The following is a 21,858-nucleotide window of genomic DNA, read 5'->3' on the forward strand; positions in this document are numbered from 1 at the left end:
ACAGCGCTCACGACTTGGCTAGCACTGGGCAGTCAGAGGTACCTAACCACCTCCTGTTGTTTTTCCTTTCAATAAGACTTCCCAATTACAACCAAGTGCTGAATGTAGGTATTCCCTTAGGAATCGCTTCCTGTGAGAGGTCAGCTTCTCATAGTCGTGACATTAATGCCTCAATCTGAACCTGCTGGGCAGGAGAACTTCCACATCTTCCATCTGTACGTACGAAATTGCCAACACAGAGAAAAAGGGACCGATATCAGATTCTTTGTAAACAATTTTTTCACTTTTTAAAACAAGCACCTTTATACAGACTTATATTTGCTTAAATGTCTTCTAGAATTATGGTCTATTACACATTTAGAAAGATGAATAGTGAAATCACAAATTATTATGCAATTATAGTTAAATCTTAAAAAAATGTTCCTTCCTTAAACATCCCATATTTTAAAATAAATTTATTTGAGAGGCAGAGTGGCAGAGAGAGAGAGAGAGAGAGATATCTTTCATTTGCTGTTTCACTCCTTAAATGGCCACAACAGTTATGGCTGGGCCAGGCTGAAGCCAGGAACCAGGAGCTTCATCCAGGCTTCCCACATGGACAGCAGGAACTCAGGTACTTCAGTCACCATCTGGTGGGTACATAGCAGAGAACTGCATCAGAAGCAGAGTGGCCAGGACTTGAACAGGTGCTCTTGATACAGGTTACTGGCATTCCAAGTAGGGCATAACCTGAAGCACCACCGTGCCTGTTTCTATTCCATTTCTCAAATGTAGAATAAGTGAAGTATGTGAGAGTTCGATCATTTTTACATTAAAGTAAAATAATACTCTCAACTTTATCTGTAGTTATTCTCTGTGACACTTTGTTTAAAAGATTAATTTATTTACTTGAGAGGCAGAATTACAGATACAGAGAGGGGGAGAGAGAGAGAGGTCTTCCATCCATTGGTTAACTCCCCAATGGCCACAATAGTCAGAGCTGCGGCAATCCGAAGCCAGGAGCAAGGAGCTTCTTCTGGGTCTCCTACACAGGTGCAGGGGCCCAAGGAGTTGGGCCATCTTCCACTGCTTTCCCAGGCCATCAGCAGGGAGCTGGATCAGAAGTGGAGCAGCTGGGACTTGAACCGGTGCCCATATGGGCTGCCGGCACTACAGGCAGATGCTTAACCTACTATGCCACAGTGACAGCCCCATGACACATATTTTTGTTAACTTCTTATGATCCTGTTTCTAAACTCATGCCTTTGTGCCTTGTGTTATTTATTTATTTATTTATTTATTTATTTTTATTTTTTATTTTTTTGACAGGCAGAGTAGACAGTGAGAGAGACAGAGAGAAAGGTCTTCCTTTGCTGTTGGTTCACCCTCCAATGGCCCGTCGTGGCTGGTGTGCTGCGGCCGGCACACCGCGCTGATCTGAAGCCAGGAGCCAGGTGCTTCTCCTGGTCTCCCATGGGGTGCAGGGCCCAAAAACTTGGGCCATCCTCCACTGCACTTCTGGGCCACAGCAGAGAGCTGGCCTGGAAGAGGGGTAACCAGGACAGAATCCGGCACCCCAACTGGGACTAGAACCTGGTGTGCCAGCACCGCAGGCGGAAGATTAGCCTATTGAGCCGTGGCACTGGCCTGTTATTTTCTTAAACTGAATGGCTTTTTCTAATTAAAAAAAAATATCTACGGAAAACCTACAACTTTTTTTTTTTTTTTTAACATTTTTTATTTACTTGAAGGGCAGAGTTACAGAGAGGGAGAGAAAGAGAAATCTTCCATCTGCTGGTTCACTCCCGAAATGGCCACAATAGCCAGGGCTGGGCCAGGCTGAAGCTAGGAACCAGAAGTTTAACCCGGGTCTCCCACATGGGTGCAGGGTCCCAAGTACTTGCGCCATCTAGATGGGAAGTGGAGCAACTGGGATTTGAACCAGTGTTCATATGGGATTCTGGCATCCCAAGCGGTGGCTTAATCCATTTTGCCACAATGCCAGCCCCCTTCTTTGTCTTTCTAAGACACTACCTTCTAAAGGATACAGCAAAGTCCAGATACAGCTAATGATTGGATAGTAAGTATCCACTAATGGAGATGCAGTAAAATTGTTATTTATTGACACAAAAAGATGTCTTCAATATAGCACCTAGTAAAAAGCCAAAGAAAAAACACTCCGGACAACAGGGGAAAGGCTTGTATTACTGCCATATGAACTCGATATGATCTCCTTTTACAAAAACATGTGTCTGTGCATTTATGTGTATGCCTTAATGCATAAAAGAATCTTGCAGAATAAATACCATAATGTTAATAGTAGCAAACTCAAAGTAATGAAATTATGAATGATTATAATTTCTGTTTTTGCTTCTGTATTTTTTCTTAATTTTCCTATAACAAATATAACTTAAGTAAAAAAAAAGATTTAAAAAGGTTTCAAATTCACATACTATTAAAAACCCCACATAGTTAGCATGTTAATACTTATTTCCCAAGTATGTCAAATAGAACTCTCTGGCAGTCACTTCCTCCCAGATGCATGTATCAGGCAGGAAGTGGTACAATATGGAAAAACACAGATGAGTGACAGGCCTGAAGGTGAAGGTAATCCTACTTACTCTAGATTCAGGGAAACAACACTCACTGCTAAATCTTCCTAAATTATGGAAAAGTCTCACTCAATGTGACAAACTGAAGCAAAACAAGAATTCATGAGTCTCTGATTTGGAGTCTGGGCCTCCAGTCCTCGTGGTGTTTCATGGAATATAATTAGTTAACCACCAAGTAGTTCATAAAGAATAATGATCCAGGGGCCAGCACCATGGCTCACTGGGTTAATCCTCCGCCTGCAGCACTGGCATCCCATATGGGCACCGAGTTCTAGTCCCGGTTGCTCCTCTTCCAGTCCAGCTCTCTGCTGTGGCCCGGGAGGGCAATGGAGGATGGCCCAAGTGCTTGGGTCCCTGCACCCGCATGGGAGACCAGGAAGAAGCACCTGGCTCCTGGCTTTGGATCAGCACAGCACTGGCCGTAGTGGCCATTTGAGGGGTGAACCAACGGAAGGAAGACCTTTCTCTTTGTTCTCTCTCTCACTGTCTATAACTCTACCTGTCAAATAAATTAAAAAAAAAAAAAAAAGAAGAAGAAGAAGAATGATCCAAGAAACTTCTGGTAGAAGATATGAGCTTATACAAGGTGGTACAACTCAAATACAGGATTTGAAACTGTAAGACCTCCAAAAGAAAACAGAGGGAATGCTGAGGCATTTTCCTTGCATGCATGTGCTACATCCCTAGAAAGAGAATCCTGGGGTTCACCCTCCTGTGTATTTTCATGTTGCTTCTTCGTGGTCCGTGATACCTGCTAAGGTAGTCAGTACAACGAAATCAAACTGACAAGATAGGAGTAGACTATTTCACCATTTTTCTAACTCTTTCAGTTGCACATCAAATCTGAGGCTGATCACTTCATACTTGTTTAACTTGCTTGTGAAGGCCACAACAATCTTCGCAGTGGGTCACCAATGATTTCAGATTCGCCAATATAAGTAACACAGTCAGGAACCTGACTCCGGAGCACAGCCTAAACAAACACTCATTTCAGCACTACTGATGCTCCTGAGAGCATTAGCCAGGGCACTCGTGTGCACCATTATGGCAGAAGGGAAAGATGGTGCAAAGAGTAGGGGACACATTTCTTGACACTAGCCTCTGCAATGTTTCTTGGATACGACCACATAAGCACAGGCAACAAAAGCAAAAACAGACAAGCAAGATTACATCAAATTAAAAGCTGCATGGCAAAACAAACACTCAACCAAATGAAAAGGCAAACTATAGAATTAGAGATAATATTTGCAAACCATCTACCTGATAAAGGGTCAATATCCAAAATATTTAATATCTATAATTCAGCAAAGAAACAAATAGCTTGATTATCAAATGGGGGAAAAAAAAAAAGAAACCTGAGCAGGCATCTTTCCAAAGAAGATATAAAAATGGTCAATATGGATATGAAAAAATGTTCATCAATAAACATCAGGGAAATGCAAATTCAAAGCACCAGGAGATAGCACTTCATACCTGTTAAAATGACTATTGTCAAAAAACCAAAAGATGATAACTTATGGTGATGATACACAGGAAAGGAAACCACCGTGCATTGTAGGTGCTACCACTATAGGGAACAGTATGGCGGGTCCTCAAAACATTAAAAACTAAACTACAATGTGATCCAGCAATAACACTCCTGGGTATATAACTAGAATAATTCAAATTTGGATTATGAAGAGATGCTCCCAGGTTCATGGGAACATTATTTACAGTAGCCAAGACTTGGAAGCAGCTTAAATGTCAATCAGTGGATGAAAGGATAAAGAAAATGTGATTTTGGATATAATGGAAGATTATTCAGTCTTTAAAAAGAAAGAAATTCTGCCATTTATTAGAACATAGATGAACCTGGAGGACATTATGTTAAGTGAAGTAAGCCATTCACAGAAGGACAAATAACATATGGTACCACTTACACAATCAATCTAAAATAGTCAAACTCACAGAACCAGAGAGAGGAACCATGATTTCCAGGGACCAGGGAAAGAGGGGGAGGGGGGTATCCATCTGAGGGGACAGAGTTTCAGTTACGTGAGTCCTCGAAGTCACTGCACGGTTCCTGAAGTCAGCAGTCACGTGTGGTGCACAGCAGCAGTGCTGAAGATGGAAGATCCTACAGTGAGTGTTTCTATTGCACATACGTGCATATATAACATGAAAAGGGCAGGAGGAAACTTTTGGGAGTGATGGATAGGTTTATGGGTATAGATTTGTGGAGATGATTTCACAGGTGTTACTTATCTCCAAACCCATCAAATTGTATACATTAAATATTTACAACTTTTTGTATACCAATCATACCTCAATAGAGTTGGTTTTTCATTTTGTTCCTTTTTTTTATTTAAGATTTGGTTTGGAAGAAACTGGGATTAACTTACAAAGGTGGTAAAGGAAGCAGCCATGGTTAGAGAACTGTTCCTGAAACTCAACAATGGCTCTGCAAAAGTAAAAGAAACTTACCTAAGCAGGTGAGGGCCTCTGGGGCAGTGGCTAAAATGCTGCTTGGGACACTGGTATCCTGTATCAGAGGACCTGGGTTTGAGTCCCTGCCCTGCTTCTGATTCCAGCTTCCTGTTAACATGTACTCTGGGGGGCAGAAGATGATGGCTCAAGTACTGAGGTCCCTGCCACCTACATGGGAGACATGGATTGAGTTCTGGCTTCAGGCTGGCCCAGCCCTGGCTGTTGCCAGCATTTGGGGAGTGAACCAGTAGATGGGACATCATTTCTGGCTGGGCAAGTGATAGAGAGAGAACTGAACAGGAGGGAGCAGGTTTCCAAGGTAAGAATACTTGCATGCCCCCAAAACAGAATCTAATTAAATGCTTAAAATATTTTTAAAAAGATTTATTTACTTATTTGAAAGGGAGAGTTAGAGAGAGAGAGAGAGAGAGAGAGAGAGAGAGAGAGAGAGAGAGGTCTTCTATCCACTGGTTCACTCCCCAGATGGCTGCAATGGCTAGAGGCTGCTCCAATCCGAAACCAGGAGCCAGGAGCGTCTTACAGGTTTCCCGCAAAGACACAGGGGCCCAAGGACTTGTACCATCTTCTACTGCTTTCCCAGGCCATAGCAGATAGCTGGATCAGAAATACAGCAGCTGGGACTCAAACCAGTGCCCATATGGGATGCCAGCACTGCAGGCAGTGGCTTTACCTGCTACGCCATAGCACTGGCCCCCTATGCCTAAAGTATTTTGCCTTTGGCTTCATCAGAAACACTTTAAGAATAACAACTCTTGGTACCTTTTAAGAATGCTTCTGTCTTTGTGGGTAGGGAGATTTAGGTAGGATACACTTGAGTGTGCTTGAGATCAATTTAAAAGAAATGGACCCTTCCATTATAGGGCTCAATGACACAGGTAAATGAATGTCTAGTGACTGAGATAAAGCCTGTTTGGAACTTTTTAGGGTACTAAGAAGGTGACAGATCTCAAATGAGCATCACTTACAAAAACCTGGGTGTAAAACCTGTCCCAACTACTTATCCTCTCTCAGGCTTATCTGTGAGTCTGCTTATCTGTGAAGAACAAAGCAACAAAAACTATTCTGTGTGGCAAGATGGTTGTAAGGATAAGAAATTAAATCCATACAATTCCTGCAGGAGTGCAGGGATTTAATAAACGGTCCCACTGTGACTGCCGATGCTCCCTCAAACACCACCGATGGCAGCATGGTTACAAACCCCAATAACCACCATATATTTAATATTTCCTACATGCAATACCAATTCTCAGGAGACTATAACTGCCAAAACAGAAAACCCCAATCAAGACATTGTGATCACACACTTATTTAATATTCAAGTTCTAAGACTTTTAGGACTGTGAACTTCCAACACAACAGTTATGGCTTCACATACCTGAGTGTTCTTCTAAAAAAATATTCACATTTAAAAGGTCAAGTTGTAAAGCCATTTGATTAAAATAGTAATGAAAGAGTAAACATTAACTCACAATGTCTCCTTTGGTCTTTACTATTCCAAGTAGTATCACCTCCAGAATAAGTTGCACCTTAAGACATTTTAGGATTATCTTGATTAAAATCTTTAAGTTCTTAATTTTAAGTAGGAAAAAGCTAATCTCCAAAAGCCAAGTTTAATACTTTTAGCATGATCAAGATCTTAACAGTTTTATGTTATCCTCTGCTACTCTTGAAACATTAACACATTGAAACATGATCACTCAGCGTAAATGAAGTTCCCTTTTTATATTAATCTTAGAGCCAATGATATAATGCAAATGATTAACATCAAAAGGAGGAACTTCTCAGCATTAGACCACCAAAGTTCCAGGAGTACCCCTAAGTTCCAGAAGGTTTATCTAGAATTTTAACAGCTTTCCCAAATGTGTTAGAACTATCTGCTTAGAACCTCTGCAGATTTAACAATACAAAAGCAAACAAACCTGAAAATCTGCAGAGCTCTGCCAGTATTTCCAATGCAAGCTTTCCTCTTCAATATATAATGACCTCTGACACCACTGCCATTGACACTGAGAGCTTCTCTACCCACTCACTATGTAGAGAATTTGTTTTAATCCCAGCTAAGTAAGAATGTTGGTGTCAATTAACCCCCAATATCTCAACCACAGTAACCTGCTATCGTATTCACTCTTGCTTTTGTGTTTCAAAAATGAGCTAAGTCAACCTCCTAAGAGCTGTAAACCTCAACCTATCTGCCATAGATGGGGAAAACAGGCACCAAAATACACTCTACTACTGAAAAATATCCATTAGTGAGTTTTAAAATCTCAAGCATCCAAGCATTTGCACTCTCACATGCTTGTCTGGAGTGTCTGCAATATCCATCTGCATTTTCGCTATTTCTAGCCATGAAGCCATCAAGGGAGGCTGGCCCCAGGGCCCAGAGAGGAAATCTGGCTTCCACCTCTGGGACACACGTTTCAGCGCTTGTCTGACTGACCCTGCCAATCACCCCTCCCAGAAGCCACAAGCCTGGCTTACAATAACAGAGTATATCAAAGAGGACAGGAAGGAAAACAAGACAGTGGCAAGGTCAACAGAGGATAAGGGGACGGGGAAGATTCCCTGTGCAATCCGGGAACTGCACAGCCTCACCCAGTGCTACCGAATGCAAGGCCACGCCATGAAGCCATGAGACCTGGCCCTGGCAGAAGTGCCCAGGACAACAGACTGGCCCTGGTGGAACTGGTCAGGAATAAATACTCTTGTTCACACGAACTCACTGCAAGCCATATGTGTGAACCAACCCAGGTTATCATCATAACTACATCTTGTCCAGCAAAAAACCCATCCATGTAATTTTTTATCACCACAGTCATCCAACTCAAGACTGGTGGTGATACATTACTGTCAAGCTTCCTGCCACCATACAAAAATATTCCAAATTAATTCTGTATTACAATCAGAAAATCTGAAAGGAGCAGTGGTACAGAAAAGGGATTAGGGTCAACTGGGTGTGAATCTGGTTTGCCACTTGTGGGCTGTGTGGTCTTGAGAAAGTTACTTGGTTTCTCTGGGTCTCTGTTTTCTTAGAGAATGATTTTGAGGGTCGAATGTCCAAAAATACAGTAAATTTCTAACAAAAGTTAACTTGTTAAAGACAGCTATATAAAAAAGGAAGGTACCTTTAATGGTTCGTCTTGCTTTCAGCTAAAGCCCACTCTCTTAGACTTGGTATCCTAAGTTCTCCCCTTGCAGTCTCAATTTATCTTTCAGACTTCTCTTCTACTACTTCCGTTCCCACCCAAGTCCCAGTATTCCTGCTTCAATTCCTTTGTTTGAGCTGTTAAAATCACCAGAGAGCCACTGTTAAAGATTCAATTAAAAATCATCTCAAATGACACCATCTCAAAAAAGCCTTCATCATCTCCAAGTCCCATCCACTAAATTACTCATACTTTAAATAAAAGTACTCATATATTTGAAAGGCAGAGCAACAAAGGGAATAAGATAGAGGAAACAGAGACAGTCAGACAGACAGACAGACATACACACACAAAGAGAGAGAGAGAGAGAGAGAGAGAGAGAGAGAGAGAGAGGAAGAGAGGGAGAGAGATTAGTCTTCTGTCTGCTGGTTCAGTCCTCAAATGGTAGCCAATAGCCAGGGCCAGGCCAGGTGAAGCCAGAAGCCACCAACTCCATCTGGGTCTTCCACATGGGTGCAGGGGCCCAAGTCTTTGGGCCAACTTCTGCTGCCTTCCCAGGAGCATTAGCAGGGAACTGGATCCAAAGTGGAGGAGCCAGGACTCCAACCAGCACCTGGATATGGGACGCCAGCATCTGAAATAGCTGCTTAACCTGCTACATCACACACCAGTCCCTACTCCTAATATTTTGTAACCATTTTACACTTGGCTGTTTTGTGCCATTCATTATCATCATTTATATGGAAACAAAGTAGCTACCCAGGGATTTGTCCACAGGAGCACTTAAGAACTGTTGTTAAAGGAATTGAGTAACAATTACTCTCTTTCCAAAATAAGAGCTAAGAAAATAGTAACAGTGTTTTCTCCCCTCCCCTACACACTTCCCTACCCAAACCCACTGGAGGCTGGCTGGAAGGTGAAGCTGTTACCGCCACTTGTCCCTTAGCACCCAAGGAGTTAACCTGAGTGCTCAGGAGATGTGACTCTCGGGTGTTATTGTTTAGTGTGGACCCGTGAGGACCCAGCTGCAACTGTAACATTGCAAGCGTAGAAGGCGCCAAGTTTTACTAACTATAATTTAACTGGTCCGGCTGCTGCAGTCCAAATTCTTGTTTGGATAATCAGCCTTTGTTTGAATATGTTCAAAAACAGCACAGGCTAGCATTAGCCTCTGGGTATGTCATGTGAGCTGATGACCCGAGGCTCCCAGTAGCAGAAACTCACACACAGAGGAGGATTATTGTCCCGGCAGCATGGTTACGCTAACATATAATCAGTCCTCTCCCCCCAGCCGCCGCTCTAGCCCCTCCACGGCCTCCCCCAACCCTTGGTCCCCCCCTTGTCTGTCTTTCCTTCTCCTTCTCCTTCTTTTTTTAAATTCGAAAGTCTTCTTTCCAAGTTCAAACAAAGTTTAAAGGTGAAAAGGTCAAGGAAGTTTCATGGCTGCGGCTGTTGAGGAGGTAGGACTAACGGGGTCTCTAGCTCAGCTTCCACTAAAGGCTCAAGAATCTCATATTTCACTGTACTTCTGCAGTGCACAGTCGCCTTGACACAATCTGTCTGGAATGAAATTAAGCCCTTGTTAATAAATTTTAACATAAGAGAATAATAACTCCACCTGCCAAACAATCACATTCATACATAAGCCACTCGAATGGCTCATTTGTTTTGTCAAAAAAAAAAAAAAATCCAAATTCTCAAAATGGCTTGTTTTCATTAAAAGACACTCACTCTTTTGGGATGGGCCCAGCCTGCCTGTCGACAAGTCGTGGAGGCTGTAGCTAGCCAGGGAGGATTTGGGAAATGCTGTACCTATCCTGTCCTTCAATTTTGGCTGAGAGAAAATGCTCAACAGTATTTGTTGTTGTTGTTGTTATTATTATTTGGATAAATCATGAACAGCTCCAACAATTAATGGGAAACCACTGGCTGGGAGAAGTCGCTGCTCAAGAAAAGCAAAATGATTGGCCACAGTTACAGTGAGATGCCGCAGCTGAGAAAATGAAGTGAGAGCTCAAAGCTCATCTAAAAGCCGCAGGTGTTAATATGCTCCCAGCAGCTCCTGCCTTGCTAGAGGGAAGCCCACCAGAGGAGAAGGCGGGAGAGCTGTTGATTTTGCAATTAACAACATTCTGATGCTTTCCCCGGAAGGCTCCAAATGTAATCCCACATGACAGGTCAGCACTGCATCAGCCAGGATGGCAGGTGCAGAACACACGGAGCGGCATGTAAGAATGAAGGAAGTCCTTGCAGGCCAGCCTCCCAGACTGCTCCACAGTGGTGCAGGAAACCAGGAGTTGAGAGAGGAAGGAGAAGAGGAACTGGACACTAGAGCTCAGTGGGAAATACTTGGGAAGTGAGCTCTTACTGGTTGCAAGGTTTATCACTGCCTTCCTTCTCTATACTCTGGGCTCCGTGTGTTCAAGGACAAAGAAAGTACATTTCTATTGCAAACTTCCATAACTCCTAGTAGTTAAGCTTAGACCAGAACTAGTTCTTACTATTAGCTAATTATACCTTCTACAAACTTAAATCATGTGCAACTCAATACCTTTGGCTTCCTCCCTGATGCAGGTAGTGAATGAAAAATTAAAAATGGTAAAAAAAATCAAAACTGAACCTGCTATTAATTAATTAGAATTAGAGAATGCCACAGCTGGAAGAGCTCTTAATAGAAGCTGAAATAAACTAAACCAAGAAAGTGCCCCAGGGACCAGAACTGAAGTCCAAAAGAGATTCACTCTGTACCCTCCATTAATCCAAGCATCTCCACTTGTATCTGTTTTATATATTTGGGTCCTGCATAAAATTTTATTAGAAAAAAGTTCTATTATTGGAGTAGAAAGGGTATAAAAGGGAGGTTTTTAATCAAACAGCTAGCCCAATTTTTTAATTTTAAAGTACAAAAAGCAGGAAGGACAAAAAGGACAGGAAGGCTGTGGCTTGCCAGAAGTTCTCCGTGAGCTAGGGCCTGGGTCAAGGCAAAAACCAGTATGGTCTTCCCATGAGGTGTGCACTGGTCTTTAAACCACACTTGTTTGCTCTACATTTTAGGGAAGCTGGTCATTTACCATGTGTTGATCAGAGGACCACAACTCAAAAAAAGAAGTCTCCACAGAAATACTGAATGTGCACAGGAAGTCAAGCTAACCATCATTTTCAGCTCTGGATGAGGAACTAAGACCAGTCTGGTGGATGGCCATTTTCAGTTGTAAAATCGCTTCTGTGAAAGCCATTAGCCACACAGAGTTCTGGGAAGCTCAGATTCTACCAGGAAACCTGTAAAAACCTCGAGTCAAAATTCACCCCTGGGGCTCAAAGGTGTGAAGCTTCCAAACGAAATTTGGGCTTTCTGAACTTTCCCAATCTGCTCTAATCTCACCCCTTCTTTCTGTTATTCCTCAAAGAGTGCTGCCAGATAACAGAAAGAGGGGAGAGTATTTTTAGCTGCTTCTTAAGTGGGAACAAAGTTTATCACACTCCTCCTCAAATTAGTCACACAGGTTATTTGCTCCGGAGAACAGTCTGGCTACAGATCATTGCAAAGGAATGACTTCTTAGGGGCCCAAAACAAACACTTAGGCACATGGTTCCATCTGGAAACACAGTCAAATGGAAGCAAATTCCATGGAATTCCCAGCTGATGCAGGCAACATGATTTTTTGTCTTGCAACAGTAGCTCCAGGGTAGCTGCCCTGGTCTGCTAAGCAGATACCCAACTCTACAACAGCAACAAAGAAACAGTGATTTTTAGTAATGACAACAACAGTAGTTGTCATTTCTAATTCACATGGTCACAAGGAGGTGAGAGCTCAGTGAGACTAAAACAGGACCTGCAAGAAATTTCCCAACATTTGAATCTTTTTTCTCTTAAGAAAGAGAACATTGGTCTCAGATCCTCAAAATGAAACTCAGAGTCTTAGGATTGTCAGGGCTTTCCTTAAACGCCAGAGGATTGCAGGGCAGGAACAGAACATGCTCAGGAAAAAGGCTGTATTTCAAAGTCCTGCCAGTCCACCACGAACACAGCAGATTCCCTCCTGAGACTCTGTCACTGCACATAAAAGAAAAAGCACCCACTTCACCAGATACTCTCATTGGGAAAAATTGCCTACCACTCTTTTCTAAAATTTTGTTTTTATTTATTTGAAATGCAGGGGTGGGGGAGAGAGAGAAAGAGACTGATTCCATTCAGGTTTCCCACATGAGTGCAAGGACACAAGTACTTGAGTCGTGGTCACCTGATGCTGCCTCCCAGGGTATGCATAAGCAGGAAGCTAGACTCAGAAGCAGGGTCAGGACTCAAATCCAGGCAGTGCAATATGGACTGTGGATATCCCAAGAGGTGTCTTCATTACTGTGCCAAATGCCAAACTTTTTTAGGTCAAAATGGATTTTATTAGAAAACATCACTGGAAGTACCTACAGTTACATGTAACATACATGCCTATCCAAAATCAAAATTTCTAAACTACGTGGGAAACTAAACACCCTGTACATGAATAGCCCACTGCCATGAACTCTGGAATGATTTCAAATCTGTCTTCTCATTTCTCTGGGAGGCAGGGGCTTTGAAACAGCTTTGCACTTCATGAGTTGTATGACCTTCAGCAAATACATGAAACTTACAAAACTCGTTCTTATTTGTAAAATGTGATAAAAGACACCAATAAAAAAACATAACCTCTATCAATGTTCTCATGTTACTACAGTGTCTCTGGGTGGGGGCTACCTAATAGTGGGCCAGGGAGAGCTATTTTGCTTGAAATTTCAGGGGATAAGCTTGGATAACTTGAAAGATAAATAGCTTTATATAATAAAAGTATACATATATGAAGAAGCTCCTGGCTCCTGGCTTCTGGTTTCGGCCTGGGAAAGCCATGGCTGTTGTGGCCATCTGGGGAAGGAACCAGTGGATGGAAGACTTATCCTTATCTCTCTCTCTCTCTGTCTCTTACTTTCAAATAAATATATAAATCTTTTTTTAAAAGATTAAAAATGCAACCTTAGCGTGAAGAAGAAATTCAGCGGGCAGAAGGCAAAGTTGTGGCTCCAGATCCAGACCCTGGGCCAGATTCGGGAAGCATGCATTTCTTTGCCACTCTAAAGCCTTCTCAAAAGGAGAAGTTTTAGAAGCAAAAGAATATGATTCACCTATTTAGACTGCAGCTGCCTAGCAAAAAAGTTATGGCATTTAGATACAGAAGATTGGTCTGTGACTTAAAAGGTGACAGCTTGCATTCTTTAGGATAATGATGCCTAATTTGGGAAAATACTGTACTAAGGGCCCTCTAGTGCTTTCAGATCCTTTGAAAACAACTATAAATTATGGTTTCCTATTAATGCAGCTTTTCTGGTTGAAGATTTCAATGTGTCTATTGACTCCTTCATAATTTCACAACACAAGTGAAGGTTAGAAGAACCCCAAAGCAAAATAATAAAGAATTTTTCTATCGCTGACATGGTTCAATACTTCAGTTAAAAGCCAGGAGACTGGTCCCCCAAGTAGGAGTCTCAATTGGGAAAAAATGAGGCAGCTCCTCCTGCTGGTTTGGACATTATGCTAATCCCTTCAGGGGAGGACATTCAGAGGAGAGTGTTCAGGTGGGAAAGGACTCTGTTATACTTGCTGCTAAACCTTTGCACTTTACTTTCCTGGGAGCTCACTCTGGAATAACAGAACTGCTACTCACACCACTGCATCAACCACTGTCTTTTTTTTAAGATTTACTTATTTGAAAGGCATAGTGGGACGGGGGAGGGATGAGAGAGGGAGAAGGCATTTCTATCTACTGGCTCACTCTCCAAATGACCACAACAGCTGGGGCTAGGCCAGGCTGAAGCCAGATGCCAGGAACTCTATCCTGCTTTCCCACGTAGGTGATCATGTGCCCAAGTACTTGGGCCATCTTCCCTTGCCTTCCCAAGCACATTAGCAGGAAGCTAGATCAGAAATGGAGTAACCAGGACTTGAAAACTGCTCCATGGTTGCAAGGGGGAGCTTAACCCACTGCACCACAATGCTGGTCCCTTTCTTTGACCTTAGCACAACTTGTATTTAAAATCAAGGAGAGAGCCAAAAAAATCATTACATAAAATGTAAACAGCATAAAAAGTTACATCTCCCAAGGGCAGGTTTCAGACTCTAAGGACTTCTTGAGCATAGCCCAGGGTGCTCTGACCTGAGCAATCCATGTAACTTGAAAGCACCAGTGCCCAGTTTCTTCTCTTGGCTTCTGGCCCTCCTCTCAGACACAAGGCCTCAGGGCACATGAGGTCTCCTAGCATCCAGGAGCAGCTCCACCAGTCTTGCCTACCTCATCGTATTCAAGGGCGAACATAATTCCCTCCCAGATGACAAAGCCTTCTTTGCTTCAAACCTCCCACACTCCCTGGGCTTCCTCTATGGCTCTGGTATTGGGACTACGTGTAGATTCTGCGAGCCTCAGTGACTAGCACCCACCCAGAGAGGACAGGTGAAAGATCTGAACTTGGGGCTCAGGAAGGCGTCAGAGGGGTCCTGCAATCCCCACAAGCACAGGCAGCATTAATCTGGATAAATGTCTGAATGTTCTGTCCTGGGGATGACTCATGGATTTCACTGGCTCTCAGAGCAGTGTGTGACTACTCCAGAACAGTCTGTGAGGGCTCACGGTGGCAATCTCTCTATTCCTAGACAAACAGGGTAGCCAGAATGAAACCATGCTGACTAACAGCACCACAACAGCTTCACTGTGGACTAATCCGGTCCTAAGCAGAAGGGGCAGTAGCACCCAGCCTGCAGGTCCTCCACGCCTTTTTTTTTTTTTTTTTTTTAACATGACAGGCAGAGTTAGACAGTGAGAGAGAGAGACAGAGAGAAAGGTCTTCCTTCCATTGGTTCACCCCCCAAATGGCTGCCACAGCTGGCGCGCTGTGCTGATCCGAAGCCAGGAGCCAGGCGCTTCTCCTGGTCTCCCATGCAGGTGCAGGGCCCAAGGACCTGGGCCATCCTCCACTGCACTCCCTGGCCACAGCAGAGAGCTGGACTGGAAGAGGAGCAACTAGAACCTGGCACCCATATGGGATGCCAGCACAGCAGATGGAGGATTAACTAAGTGAGCCACAGCGCCAGCCCCCTCCTCCACTCTTCATCAACCCTTCTCTTGAGAATCCCACCAGGAAGACCGACCAGGGAGAACTTCCTGTCATGTGTGATCCAGTTAGCTGGATTTCTGGTCCCCCAGACTAGAAGCGGCACATTACAAAGGGAAGGTACAGGATACAGGATACAGGCGCTGACACTGAAAGCAGTGACGAAAAGCTCAACCTCTATAGGCCTCAGGTTCTTGCCATGGAACTCTAGTAGCAGCAGTGACAGCGCAGATCTGCTGGGAGGGCTACATGTGATTGGCCATGTAAGCCACGTGCCTCCAGCGCCCACGAGCAGTCAATAGAGGGTTTTCTGTCTAGAGGCAATCAGGTTGTTGGCCTTGATGACAGGAAGAGGAGAAAGATAATACAGGAAACTCACATGAGTACAACAGCAACAAATCAAACCTGTAAGATCTAAGATCCAGCACACACTTGGATGTTCACAACATTCGACAGTCACTAAGAACTGCCTGCCTACTGTGGGTGAGCCTGAGCCTCCCCGCTGGGCCAAAGCAGATCCAATACACTCTGATTTAAGAAGTAAGCAAGCGTGGGATCCAGCAGAGAAAGAGCTCTGCTTCAAAGGGTTAGACATTTTAAAAAATTGTCTGAGTATTTTCTTCAACCAAGTAAAAAATGTGTTAACACCCATTAAATTCTTCAGATATTGGCAGTCTTTTGACAAGCTGGAGTTGCCTGAAAAGTAGGTGTCACAGAACAAGCATCACCTGGATTTTCTAGGGAGGCCCGAGAGCAAGACGGTGAAGTGTGTGCGGCACACTGCTGCGCTTGGCAGGCACTGCTGGAGCAGCACTCTGAATTTCTGACATCAAATCCGAATCAGCACGTGATAGGGAAGAAACTGTAATCATACATTCTGTAGCTGAAAATAAATGGATTTTTCCCTTTAATACCAAATGCAAAGAAAATACATCGTTTCAATAATCACCAGTAATTAAGCCCCATCCTCGCTACTTTGATGTGGATCTCAGGTGTCTTAATTACTAGGCCAAAAACCTTCTCTGGTTGCACCCATTTCAAACAGGAGCAGTTAGCCTAGCTGTTCTGACACCCACATCCCACGTCAGAGTGCCTGGCTTCCTTTCCTGGCTCTGGCTCCTGACCCCAGTTTCCTGCTGGTGCAGACCTTGAGGAGCAACAGTGCCGGCACAAATGACTGGGGTCCTGCCACCCGCATAACAGACCTGGATTGTGGTCTGGCTCCTGGCTTCTGTCCTGGCCCAGTCCTAGTGGTTGCAGGCATTTGGAGAGTGAAGCAGCAGATGGGAATTCTCTCTCTCTGCCTCTCAAGTAAATAAAAAATAACAAAACAGGAATAAATATACCCTTCCTTACTGTACCAGATCATGCTAGGTTTCCCAAGCACAGCAACATGTTTCTGGATTATAGGGAGAAGATGCTCTGGGCTTCCCACTGTTCCTCCATCCAGAAATTTAAGGATCTGGTTTCAATTAGTTGCTGTAGGCCAGTACAACGACACCCATAAAGACACATTTAAGGAAGAACTTACAAACTAATTAAGATACTGAGGAATTCTGTTCCTTTCTCTTCTTCTTCTGTGTCCCTCATTTGCCATTCATTTGAAAGAAGAAAAAGGCCTTATGATTTTATGAATTAAGCAACAACAGCAAAACTAAATAAGCCAATCTAGTGAGATCCTGACAGACTGGGCACCAACACTGTGAATCTTTGGGGAGGAAGTGTAAAAGTTCATGACCTTTGACATGGCAGCCACTGGCTAAAACCAACACAAGTGTAAAAGGTAAACTTCAGGAGCAATTGGATTTAGATCCACGCTGGGGATTCAGGAGCCACTTGCTAAGTGAAAAAGGTAACTGTTACATTTAGCACACACTCTGTAAGCGGCCAAGGTTGCCGACTGGAATACAAAGACTGGCAGGGCCACAAAAGACTACAGGAGAGAAGAATCTTACTTCACGTTAAAAATAAAAAGTAAAAAACCTTGCCAGAACAAAACTCCCATGTCCACCAGCATGGACTTGTCACCAGCAAATATTTTCATTGCAGACAACTGCTGGAAACCTGCTATGGCCAAAGCCAAAATTTATTTGGATTAACTTCTGTCATCTCAAAAACATCTGAAATAGGTAACCATGCATTTCAGTGTGGAGTGACTTTAGAGTTCAATCCTAATGTTTCACTCTGTGTTTATAAAACCAAAGGCAAAGGGTGAGTGTTGTGGCACAGAGGACTGGGCTGCCACTTGGGACTTAGGCACCCGTCAGCACAGTGGTTAGGATCAAGTCTCAACTCTGCTTCCAATCTAACTTCCTGCTGATGTGTTGGGAGGCAACAAATGATGGCCCATTTGGGTTCCTGTCATGCACATGGGAGACTCCAATAGAACTTCCCCTGGCTTTGGCTTGGTCCAGCCCTGGCTGTTGTAGGCATCTGGGAAGTGAAATAGTAGATGGGAGATTGATCGACCTCTCAATCTCTGTGTGTGTGTGTGTGCCCAACCCTTTGTCTTTCAAATAAATAATTCTTTTTTTAAAAAAAGTAGCCAAAGGCAGGAGAACTGAAGAATGGGTCCCAAATATTCTAGACCCTATTCAGTCTGGTAGCCAGTACCAGATGTCGTTATTCAGGATTTGAAATGTGGCTAGTCTGAATGGAAATGTGTATAAGTGTAAAACATACAGATTTTGATGATTCAGCATGAAAAAGTTATGAAATATTCTAGGTATAGTGCACTAAAAGAAACATACATGTTAATTTTGCCTGTTAAGTTTTACAGACCAAGAAACGGAAGTAGACAGAAAATTAGGAATACACCCAGGTCACAGAGGTAAGAAGCAGTGGAAGTAGGGTTCAAATCCCAACTGGTCAGTCGACTCCAGGGACACATAAACATTGCAGAATACTGAAAGCCCTACTCCCTCTGGTCTAACTCACTTTTCAAGCCTCATGTCCTTCTCTTGTCCTTGTCACGCTTGTCCAAACCAAATCACCATTCTTCCTCAGAAGTATGCTGTTTTCTGAGCACTGTTTTCCTTCCTTGGACAACTTCCCTTTCCTATTTCCATACAGCTCATTTCCTACTTGCATATAAAACTGAGCTCACGTTCTACCTCTTCCATGAAGCCTCACTGAATTTCGAGAAGAAACATTTCCTTTCCTCTGAATGCCGCTACTACTTCACATGTACTTAAAAGAAATTTTAAATTTATTTGAGAAGCAGAGAGAGAGAGAGAGAGAGAAGGAGGGAGAGCACTCCCACCTACTGGCTCACTCCTCCAAATGCCTACAAGAGCTCAGGGAACAAAGTGTGAGCCAAGATCTCATTCCAGGTCTCCCAAGGAGGTGGCAGGAATAGAACTCTTTGAACCATCACTGCTACTTCCCAGAGCCCACATTAGCAGGAAGGTGGAGTCAGGAGCCATGGCCATGTGGCACACAGAGTCCTAACTGACACCTTAATCACAGAACATGCACCTCATCCTCTGTACTTTTTTTTTTTAAACAAAGAACAGAGAGAGAGGGAAGGAGAGAGGGAAAAAGGGAGGGAGGGAGGGATGGAGGGAGGGAGGGATTTCCCATCTGCTGGTTCATGCCCCCAAATGCCTGCAACAGCCAGAGTAGGCCAGGCTGAAGCCAGGCACTTTAATGCAGGTCTTCCACATAGGTGGACTGGACCCAACTGCTTGAGCCAATGTCTGCTGCCTGCCAGGGCATGCACTAGCAGGAAGCTGGAATGCAAAGTGGAGCTGAGACATGAAACCAAACCAAACACTTGATTCACCTGTACTTTTGATATCAGTTAAAGGTCTTGTATATGAAGATACTTCAAAACGGTTGTGGCAGGGGTGGGGGAATAGCAGAATTATTGTGGGAAAAATGGAATTAAGACATAACTTTACTTTGGTGCAAAGTTTTTTTCACCCTAAAGGTTTTCGTGAACTTTTTGAAGATTCCTTGTATACTTAGCCTAACTTCTGGCTAACAAGAATTATGCTTTAGCTGGCACCATGGCTCACTTGGCTAATCCTCTGCCTGCGGCGCTGGCACACCAGGTTCTAGTCCCGGTTCGGGCACCGGATTCTGTCCTGGTTGCTCCTCTTCCAGTCTAGCTCTCTGCTGTGGCCCGGGAAGGCAGTGGAGAATGGTCCAAGTGCTTGGGCCCTGCACCCGCATGAGAGACCAGGAGGAAGCATCTGGCTCCTGGCTTCAGATCAGCGCAGCACTCCAGCTGTAGCAGCCATTTTGGGGGTGAACCAAAGGAAAAAGGAAGACCTTTCTCTCTGTCTCTCTCACAGTGTCTAACTCTGTCAAAAAAAAATTTTTTTTTTTGCTTTGTGCATCTTTGAATCACTTAGGGTACCTAGCACAGAGATGCACATAATAGGTGCATTTCCTCTTAAATTTCCTCTTAAAACTGAATGAGTAGGGGCTGGTGCTGTAGCGTAGTGGGTGAAGCTGCTGCCTGCAGTGCCATCATCTCACATGGGCACCAGTTTGAGTCCCAGCTTCTCCACTTCCAAGCCAGCTCTCTGCTATGGCTTGGGAAAGCAGTGGAAGATGGCCCAAGTCCTTGGGACCGTGTACCCACGTGGGAGACAAGGGGGAAGCTCCTGTCTCCAGATCAGCCCATCTCCAGCTGTTGTGCCCATTTGGGAGCAGGCCAGTGGATGGAAGACCTCTCTGTCTCCTCCCTGCCTCCCTCCCTCCCTCTCTCTCTCTCTCTTTCTCTGCCCTCTCTGTAGCTCTGCCTTTCAGATAAATAAATAAAATCTTTAAGGAAAAAAAACTGAATGAGTAAATAACATATAAGATAAAACCAGAAACTCCTTCCCAGAATCAAGTACTGGAGGAAAGACCGACTATCATATTAACAGAAATCAAGGTCTTTATCTATGCTCAGTAAGAGATGGTTGGCAGGACCAGAACGACGGCCTCGCTCCCACCTCCTCCATGTAGTCAAATCTGAGCACAGGTGGTACTCAGCAGATGTCCTTCACACCCACCACACCACAGGTGGGTCCTAGTGAGACTGCTTGGCTGATGTCAATAGGCACTACATGCACCTCGACAACTACTCACATCTCAAGGAACCCACACGTGAGACATCAGCTGCTCTGAAAATACCTGAGCCAAGTCACTATGTGGCCACCTCCCCAAAGGTCTTCAGGAATCCAATATAAATTGTTACATATGGTATCTTAAGAAATGAAGGAGGACCAGCATTGTAGTGTAGCAGAAAAGGCACTGCCCTTACGTAAGGACACACACAAAGGTGAAGACAGATGGCACCCAAGGGCAGAGAGGAGAACGGCTGGGTCAGGCAGTTTCTAAGCCCTCTGGGACCTGATTAGAGTTATTGCTAATTTTTAAATGTTTTGAATCCTTATTCTTAAAAAACCTGCTCTGCATCCTGTCACACTAAAATCAGTATTTGTAGGAAACTCATTATACAGCTGCCAACTGCAGTTGTGGTTAACGGAGAGGAGGCACTGCCCTGGTGTTCTCCAAAAGTGGAGAATTAAACTAGGGGATTGGAGAACAACCAGAGGGGCAGGGTGGGTGGTGGGTGGAGAAAAGCCCAGTGTGTTGGGACTGTCACTGGGGGGAACCTGGGGGACCTGTTTCTCGCAGCTGACAATTTACTGTCCCCATTCGCAGAAGGGGACAAACATCAAAGCAGAGGAAATCACAAGCACAGGGCAGCAGCAAGTGACTTTATTCACGGCAGCTGACTAAGGCAAAAAGCAACTTCAAAGCAAAAGCCAAAAGCCCAGTAGGCAAAGGAATCCAACAGGAGTCTCAGGGTGGCCATGGCCTGCCCTGACCAACACCACTGGTCACCGAAGGGGAGGAAAAATCCCCACCCGCCACAGGGTGTAAATCACCCCCCAATGGCAATAAAACAGAACGACTTACGACTTACAGGCTAAGCTACAAAGACAGGAGGCAGGACCTGGAGACTGCTCAGAAAGCGGTACCAGGGGACAGCCGCAGAACATCTGTGCCTGGGGCAGCAGCACACAGCTGAGCAGCTGGGGAAAGAGGAAGCTACCACCTTCAGACGAAAGGAACTTCAGACCAGAAGATAACCCTGGAGACCAACGTGTGCAAGTTTCCACTTCCCAGAAAAACACTGAGGAGCAGAGAAAGGAAGAACCATCTCATGACCTCACCCGTCAGTCGAGCCTGGCTCCCTGGGTTTGAGACAGGGAACCAGAAATGGAAGTTTGTGATGTGACAGGCAAGGGTTCATGCTAGGTTTTTGCTTTGATGTTTCTTTAGAGCTGCCCACCACTCTTTCACGGCTCGATTTGCTGAATTCACTCCGCCCCACGAGTCCTTAACACTTGGGTCTACGTCAGTCTGACTGCTCGCGAACGCCCCGCAGCGAAGCACTTTCTACACACGGCGGGATTATACATGTGCTGGCTCAGCACCAGCCACGCGTGCGCTTTACAGCCTCTGCTAACCAAGCCCTTAAACACGAGACAGGCACCATG

At 44.3% G+C, this 21,858-nt stretch overlaps 1 protein-coding gene across 21 annotated transcripts in view; it reads right to left on the reverse strand.

The window, feature by feature from the left end:
* BCAS3 (BCAS3 microtubule associated cell migration factor) overlaps positions 1 to 21,858 on the reverse strand; it is a 611,182-nt gene that overhangs the window by 123,296 nt on the left and 466,028 nt on the right. The window contains exon 25 of one of the 21 annotated variants that reach the window (XM_089317315.1): positions 4,398 to 4,691. The exons of the other annotated variants lie outside the window; for them this stretch is intronic. Within the exon in view, the coding sequence (XP_089173441.1) occupies positions 4,660 to 4,691 (32 nt within the window). The 3' untranslated portion in view covers positions 4,398 to 4,659. Of the gene's footprint in view, positions 1 to 4,397; positions 4,692 to 21,858 lie in introns of those variants that run through there. 21 annotated transcript variants of the gene reach the window in all.

The sequence above is a fragment of the Oryctolagus cuniculus genome, chromosome 17, assembly GCF_051225735.1.
Source record: "Oryctolagus cuniculus isolate XC-2025 breed Fujian yellow rabbit chromosome 17, ASM5122573v1, whole genome shotgun sequence".
Classification (NCBI taxonomy): Eukaryota; Metazoa; Chordata; class Mammalia; order Lagomorpha; family Leporidae; genus Oryctolagus; species Oryctolagus cuniculus.